This window comes from Merops nubicus, unplaced genomic scaffold, assembly GCF_000691845.1.
Source record: "Merops nubicus isolate BGI_N331 unplaced genomic scaffold, ASM69184v1 scaffold31127, whole genome shotgun sequence".
Lineage (NCBI taxonomy): Eukaryota > Metazoa > Chordata > Aves > Coraciiformes > Meropidae > Merops > Merops nubicus.
The window spans coordinates 994-9542 of NW_008618872.1; the positions used below are offsets into that span (position 1 = coordinate 994).

At 40.2% G+C, this 8549-nt stretch overlaps 1 protein-coding gene across 1 annotated transcript in view; it reads right to left on the reverse strand.

The window, feature by feature from the left end:
* Nucleotides 1-811: 811 nt before the first annotated feature.
* RCL1 (RNA terminal phosphate cyclase-like 1) overlaps nucleotides 812-8549 on the reverse strand; it is a gene marked incomplete at its 5' end in the record, with an annotated part of 17120 nt that continues 9382 nt past the window's right edge. Inside the window, 3 exons of the mRNA XM_008943614.1 lie at nucleotides 812-919; nucleotides 3158-3314; nucleotides 6104-6229. Coding sequence (XP_008941862.1) covers nucleotides 812-919; nucleotides 3158-3314; nucleotides 6104-6229 — 391 coding nt within the window. The remainder of the gene's footprint in view (nucleotides 920-3157; nucleotides 3315-6103; nucleotides 6230-8549) is intronic.

The window sequence follows — 8549 nt, forward strand, 5'->3', positions numbered from 1 at the left end:
GTCTTCCCCTCAAAATCTGACGAATGTTGTTGTCATTATCTCAGGGGTTGAGAATACCAGACAATTTCTAGCTCTCATGTGATGGCACCACCATTCTTCAGTTATCACAGTACTGTACCTTTCACGTATACAGCACCGGTACCATGATAACCGAAAAAGGACAGTTCACAGTCTTATTATTTGATGCCATTGTCAAATAAAAAACCCTTCCTCCATTTGACTAAATGAAAACTGCTCAGTCTCCAGGAATAACTGATACAGTCAATTACTTGTCAGTCTGATAGAACAAGTGAAATTTTTGGTACTGGAACCATTATGAACCAAAGATAAAGCTTTAATAAAAATTGAGACTGAAGGACTACACAGAAGTCTGCTAGGGCTAAAGATCTGGGATTGCACATAGCTCCATGACTTGAACTCTCAAGCTGTTTCCTATGAACAATCACAGCTTTAGCATTTGGCTAGACATTTGAAACATGCCTTTTAATACCACAGATACAGAGAGATACACAGTAGTGTACACTAAGCAACAAAAAGCAAACTGATGTACACATACAATCCAAGACCAAGAACCAACAATAAAACCCATCTCTGCAATTCTCAGAACCAGCAATAATACAGAACAGCAAGGGAATCATCTTCTAATGTGTAGAAATAAACACCAGGCAACTTACACCGCTTGTCTCATTTGATGATAGGTACCAGTTGTTCTATTCATAGCCACAAGTACAATCTTCCATATACAAAAAAATAGCTGTGCAATAACACTAGACATTAAACAAGACTGGGTAATTAAACCAAAAAAAACAGCTTACGTGTATGGAGACAGAGGTCCTAGCAGGACTTTGGAAACATCCCGTTGTCCAAGGGTCATGAGAAGAAGAGCAAGGCTCTGATTTGTTGAATCTACACAGCCTCCCTGCAAACCAAAATGTTTCAATAATTAACCTCTGTACAAATCAGAAACTGGGATGAGCTGAGAGTAATGAGAAAGAAAAATACACTTAAAAGGGTGAATTATCACCCCAATTTTTTAAGCATCAGAAAGATAAAAATCTAGATTTTGTAATAATGACAAATTCATTTCACATGGCAGGCTGGGGAAAGAACGCAGCTAAACTGAAATCCATTAACAAGCTCACATAAAAGATCCCTCCCATCTCTCCCAACCTGTTCTCTTCTAACATCACAGAATATAAGCACTGAAGAATTCATATGCAGTAAATTGAAAATAGGCATTAATTATAGTTCATGTGCTTTTGAAGACACTGTGAATGACAGCACTTTATGATAACTATATAGCTACATTCAAACAAATTGTTCAGTGTTAGTAGGCGCAAACCAGCAAGTTAGAAATTGTTTCAAACACGTTCACCTAAGCCCTTCCTGCTAACTTTTCTGGTTTTACGTATGTAAAACATTTTCCCCCTCATATTTAAAATGGGAATTTTTTTTTTTTAACTGCTATGGGAAAGAGCCACCCATAAAAGTATGTAGAACTACACATGCTCTTGTACATATATGACTGTAGTAAGTCATATATGCATGGTAAATGGTTTTCTACGAGAAAGATGTTAACTATGATGGATATGAACATTAGAACCAGAATGCTTTCTTTGTTTACAAACCTTGAATGCAAGTTAAAAAGGATACTTGGAGCCAAAACTGCTGGAGACAGAATTTATCAGCTACAATGAAGCAAACTTTGAAAACAGAAAATATATCTGGCGTAACATTATTGCTGACTGTTCTCATATTCACCCTGATTGACAGCCACATGCAATCTGAGACCAGTTCCCTGCTGGTTCAGGCGTAATGCTAAGTCCTTTGAACAGGCTCTCTGCAGACAGAAAAACTAAAAATTCATCCTTTTAAAAACAAATTCCCTAAAGAGGGAAACTGACAGTTACCTCTGCAAGCAAGAAGTAACCTGTCAATGTTTTAACAGATAGCACGATCAAAAAAGGCAAGAGAGGGTCAAAATATATTTTGAAATGACAGATCAAGAAAACAAAAGGGGTCTGTACTTGTTTGTGACATTTCTATGAGATAAGAACCCTGGGCTAGAAAGGGACAGTCCTCTAGCAACACAGTGCATATATTGATTAAACAAAGACGAAATACTGGAAGACTGGAGTAAGTGGGAAGTTGGTAATTCAGACAGATGAAGGTTTTGCAGCAGGGAAAGGAAAAGATAACATGGGCACAGATAAGCAACCTGCCACAGTCATGGATAGGATTTATACTGTTAAAGTGTAGTTGTAGATTTACTACATTGCCTAATACAGAATCTCACTAATGGCATTTTTAATACTTCACAAAGTCCTATTAAGTTAGTCCAGTTTAGAGCAATTACTTTTTTTTAAACAGTGAGGACAATTTGTGTATGACTGCCTCCTAATGGCCAAATGTGGTTATGAACTGCTAACTTTAACGTTTGTTGAGATACACCACAAAAGCACCCAGATTCTTTATTAAATCATAAACTCGCAATGATGGTAAATGCCAAATCATCTGTAAGACTGAAAGCTGCTTATCCACTAAAACTCTTCAGCACTAATGAAAAACGTTTTAATAATAATTTTAAAACTATGCTGTGGAAGCCTGCTACACAAGATTCCTATGCAAACACTGTCCCAGCTCCTTTCCAACAAACCACTCGGTCAATTCCTCATACAACCAACAGATCTTGGCACATTTGACTTTGTCATTATCACCATAAAGCAGGCAGCATTGAATCTAGCTGCTTTCTTCCCCCTTTCTTCTTCATCGTATGTTTTCCTGCTCCTAATGCCCCATTCGAACCACTAGTTTAAGAGCCCTCAACTTGTTATTAAAAAAAAACAGTAACGGGCCATGTGAAGCCAACGGAATTCTGCTGCAGACAAAAAGCAAGAAAAGAAACATTTGCCACTGCTATGACTCATAGTGACCTCTCCTGGACACAGGAAATAACATGGTCCAGTATGTCATTACACTGTTAACGGAATAACTGAAAACCATTCCTTACCTGGATGAAGAAGACACTGGTAGCATCAGATCATTTCTCAGTACGGATATGAAGCTGTCTGAGGGTGCCCCCAATCCACCTCCTCCTCTACCAATATATTATCTTCTTCCCCTACAGCTATACACACAAAATACACTAGCCACTTACCCTGTAGATCTCATCAAGCAACAGCTTGGCACAGTTCTGGCCCAGTTCCTCAGGAAGCACAGGTGCTCCCTGGCCTTGAGGGTTTGAGGCGAGCTCAGCACTAAGAATAGTTCCATTGATGGTTTCTGCAGTAAGGCACATGCCAAAACCTGGTGACCTGAAAGAATGGGAAAAAGTGTATTTGATTTACGGACAAAAAATGAGCAATGAGCCAAGAACTACTCGCAGCTCATCTTCTCTCATAGGACAATACTGGGGATGTGAACTTGCTGACAAATTTCCTGTTCTATACATTTGATTCACCTCAGACAAAATATTAACAACAGTATTTAAAAGCTAAGCCCAGTGCCACTTGCACCAAACCCACTGTGCTGACTATTCCTGGCACAAACTCTTTAAAGGGAAAGAAGAAAACAAAACAAAACATCCAAACCTCAGAAATACCCTCCTCTATTATAAAAACCATTATCTTTCACATGTATTAAACCTATGCTTGATGAACATTTCAAAGGTATCTGTAGTTTTTTCTTTGTGGCATTCAAAAACAAAACTGATTTTCTTTAGGGACTGAGCTCTTTCCCTTTAAGTTTCAATATTAAGCAAGATTAGACTATAGCCATGGCACGAAGCAGGAGAACAGAAAAAAGTTTGATCCACATTTTCTGTACTCCTATAGCTTCTTTTCACTTTCAGTTCAGTATCACCCAAATCATTACAACCACATAAGAATTCTGAACATATGGTCTGAACAAAGAAAAAACTCCTCTGTTTTCCTTGGAGCTTAAAATCTTACCAAACACTATAGGGAGAGTTAAGAAACACTTTTCCTACAAGAAAAGTGACAGATGGCTGAGTACAGCTTGCTGAGAAATCAAAAAGTTCTAAGGATTGAAAAAAAAAAAAACCTGTCACAAGATCCTCCTGTTTATAGGCTCTGGAAGAGCATCAATGCTAGCCATTCAAAATAAGGTTCACTGTAGTCCATATACAGATTTTCCAGATTGCTGGATTCTTATTGCCTCCACCACCTAAACTTCTTAATTGAAATAGTCCTACTAGCCCAAAACTGCAAGGAATGTCACCATCATCCACAGACCATAAAAACACACTCCAAACACAAATACACACAAGCTCTCTCAGTGCCAGAAAAACAACAGTTCATCCAGAGGCATTTTGGTAGGGCAGGAACAAAAAGCTATCAGTGATTACCACCCATATTTAAATGCCTGCACTTGCTGAGCAACACAGAAAGTATGCTAAAGATGTTTATATTCCCTTCTCTTGTCCTTCCTCTGAAAGAGGAAGAGATCTAGACAGCAAGACAACAACAGTATGAAAGATGTTATTTTTTGGACAAGCATCCCTCAACAGCTATAACCCCTGGCAGATTTTGCTACTGTTCAGTAGCAGACAGCAATTTACCTAAATAAAAATTAAATTCACCCAGTGCCTTATTTATGTGCACATAGCATTAGAAAACATCTGCACAGACAAACTTTTTGCTGCAAATGCACAAAACAGAACCACGAAGTCTTTGGTTAGAGAGACATTGGAAGTGGAAGAAGTTGCTCAAATAATGTATTTCCTGAAGCTTTTGGCATTGTAGAAGGGATATATTGTTCAACACTTTATATTTTGAAATCAAGGCTTGGTTTGGGCTGGGCACGAAGGGGCTGAACTAGTCCTTGCTGGTCTCCCTCATCATCACAGGCAGCACTGGAAACAATGAGGCATGTTGCTTTCCTTCCCCGTGCTGCCAAGACACACACACAAGCACTGGGAACCAGGTAAAAAAACAGCTGTGCCAAAATGGAACTAAGTTAGTATCAGGTATACAGCAATCATACTGGTGCTGTGCGTATGCTGAATGTGGCAGCAACGCAGCATCAAGCCCCAGGCACCATCAAGGTGGAGGGAGAGGGTTCAGTTCCTCTTCCCATGCTATTGTTTATCCCCCTGCATGGGCTACCCATGCAAGCAGTAAACGTTAACAATGCTGTCCCAATTCATTTGACCTTTTGACTTTACAAACAGACAAAACCAAAACAAGACCCCAGAGCACACAGCTCCCAGAAAAGTTTTTTCAATTCTGATCACTGTTAACAGTTTGGAGCCGCAAGACTTGCTAACCGGGGATATTAAATATGATGAAGGATTGCAAAAGAGGGAAAATACTTAAAAGTCAGTCAACAATTTTTAGATTTGTAAATCTGTAAAACTAACAAGTGTTCTTTAAGGTAATATTTCAAAAAGGAGAAACAGTCAAAGACAGTATCCATGTTCAGATTTGAGCATACAGACTGAAGACAAATGTTATCTAGAACTCCTTCACCCTCAATGAAAAGTGACAAGAGGACAACAAAGATGATAAATATCCATAAAATTGTCTGAATCACATTCATCACTTCTGTGTTCTGCTAGCAACAAAATCTGTGGAAATACAGTAAATTTATGTCTCAGTTTTCCAGTCCTTGCTGGCAAAAGGACACTCCTTCAACTGTTTATGTAATGGTAAAACAGAAGACAATCCATACAGCTCAAACACTTTCTAAACCAGTTTGGTCCCATCCTTAATACTACCATTTACATCAGAAGTTGTACAATCAAGTTTGAATGATGGTTTTCACAAAATACCACGCCACCTCTTAACTCAAACTCACTTCAAAGCAAGAGGTTTAAAACTGAAGAAAGCTCAAGTTGCCTTGAGTGGCAGTGATGATGTATTGCATTCCTTGTTTAAGGAAACACAACTTCTATCCCTGTACCATAAGTAAAACAAATGGCTCTAGTGATCCTTCAGTTTTTTCCCTGTAAGGAATATTTAGTTGAAGTCAGCAAAATAGAATATCATGGTCTAAAACTCAATAAAATTACAGACCAGAATGCCCTAGCAGATGAACAAATGCAGAATGACTTTTCTGTTCCCTGTGAATACTAGATACTCACTTTCCAGAGCTGACCCCTTTCATATGATCTGTGTAGATATAAATGTCTGGGAGGAATTTATTCAGGATGCTCCTTGCAGATTCCACCATTCTATTCGCCATCTGTGGTGACACTCTCACAGAGTACCTATGTTTCCGAGCTAAGGAATTGTGGTCATGAAAGAAACTTAAACCAGAGACTGACGAAAGTGTCCAAGAGGTCCCCATTTATTATTTCAGAAAGCGTGCTTGTCCTATACAAGGATTCATGAGTGCCGATCCACTTGCCTTACTTAGAGAAGCATGTATGTGTAAGTGCCTTCTACAGTCTTTTCACTGATACACCTCAAACTGCAGTACACAGAACGTGTGCAGAACAGCTTATTATGGCTAGGTGTCCTGGTTTGGGGTAAACAGAGCTGGTTCTGCTCTGTGATTTTACTTTTTAGCTAAAGTTCTTCTAATTAACTGCTCTGAGTTAGCAGCGTTTTCATAAACTATCTGGCTGTAGCAGTGATAACACTCCATGTTTAGAGTGACTGCCAGGGGTTGGTGTGCAGACCAAGGCCACTGCTAAGCTTGGATCCCACAAGGAGGGGAGCAGAGAGCACCCCACACCTGCGGGGACGAGCAGACAGAATAACTGACCCCAAGATTCACCAGTGGGGTGTTCCATGCCACAGCTGGCATATCCAGTAGAAGATGGAGGATCAGGAGGGGGGAGGTTCGGGGGGGGCTGCCTTTCTGCCCCCCCTGCCGTTCTTCTTCTCTTCCGTCTCGTGCTGCTAGGCTGCTGCTGCTGCAGTGGACAGCATCTGAGGAGGAATTCATCCATCCTGCCTTTTATCTCAACTCCTATGCTCCTGAACTGAGTTCCAGAATCCAGTTCCTGTGCCCTGTTGCTGTCTGTGGCAGAGTCCAACCTGGAACCCTCTCCCTGGGGGGCTTCTACCCAGCCAGGAGTGATGGCGACATATTGCCATTGGTGGGAGTTCGGTTCGGAACTAACATTGTATATCTGTATATATTTGTACATAGCCTAATTTATTATCATTATTACTATTATTACTAGTGGTAGTATTAAAACTGGTTTTTCTAATCAACAAGTCTCTCTCTCTCTCTTATTCCTTTTCCCTTTCGGGGATGGGGAGAGGGGAGAGAGTGTCTGTTACGGTTCTGGGGACTGCCCTGACCCCAAACCGCGGCACAAACATCTGCCCTAAAAATGCCCTTCAATAGTTCCAAATTGTTATTCTGTCATCCTGTGCTTTCTTATGACAGAGGAAGTCCTGTGTGCTCTGTTCTTCATATACTACAAAAAGATAGGGAAGGGTAAAGCTTCTCTGAATTAGCAGCCAGAAAGTCTGTCTTAACTATCTAGTATCAGGGAGAAATTGGGTAGATTAAATTAAAGACAAATGTTTTAACAAAAGAAAAAATAATTTTAAAAGGCTAAAAATATCTTTGGTCTCTCCAACTATTTTGCAGTGCTGTGAGGCTATCAAGTTAATTGGTTCTCTAGTCACTCAGCTTCTGAAGACAATGGTCCCCAGGGAAGAAGAAATTCAAACCTTGCTGCCCACCCCAACACACCTCCCCACATGACACAAAAGATGAACTGCCTTTGTGCTCTTTTACTCTGGTGCTGCTTCAGTGATATTCCCAACAAATTCTCAAATGCACAAAGCACACTGTGCTCCACATTCCATCCAAACTATAACAGACTCAGGCTCTGCACATTTAACCACCCATCTGTACTTAGGTGCATATAACGATACAGAGAAACACATTCTCAAACACCTCAGCTGGCCAACGGGAATCTCCTTTTCTACAAATTTCTACTGCATTCTTTTGTGGCATATGTAAACCAAAAGCTTTAAGATCTTTTAAGGCCAAATCAGTAAATAGTAATTCTGCAGTTGGTGCACTTGGTATTTTGGATGACTGTAAAAGGTTGCTGCAACACAAGTGCCCCAGCTGCAAGGAAACCAATTTGCTCAGTTGAATCTTGAAGGGACAAAAATGCACATGTAAAAGATTTAAGCACTAATCCTTCCAGGTGTTTTGTTTTCTACCATCTTGAAGGACTACTTAATGGCAAAAGTGAAATGACAGTGCCTCACCAGGCTTACTAAAGGCAAACCTGAGAAAAAAAACTAGGAAAACCTAAAGGAAAGTAGAGGTTCAAAAACCTGCAGTTGACATACATGGACCAAAACCAGTCAAAGTGGTCCAGAATGGTGCTGTGTGTTAACACCAATCTAGAAAGATGTCACTAAAGCCATGATCATCGCCTCCTCCTTCACACAGCATCAGAGCTGGCATTGCTGCACTCATCCAAATCCCACAGCTGGAAACAGCAGTCCAAGTGCCCTGTTCTCACACGCGATTATGATAGTACGACATAAAGTGAAATGAGGAACAGGCTGGAAGTCCTCACCTCTGGCAGGAAACTGCTGCCATTCCTG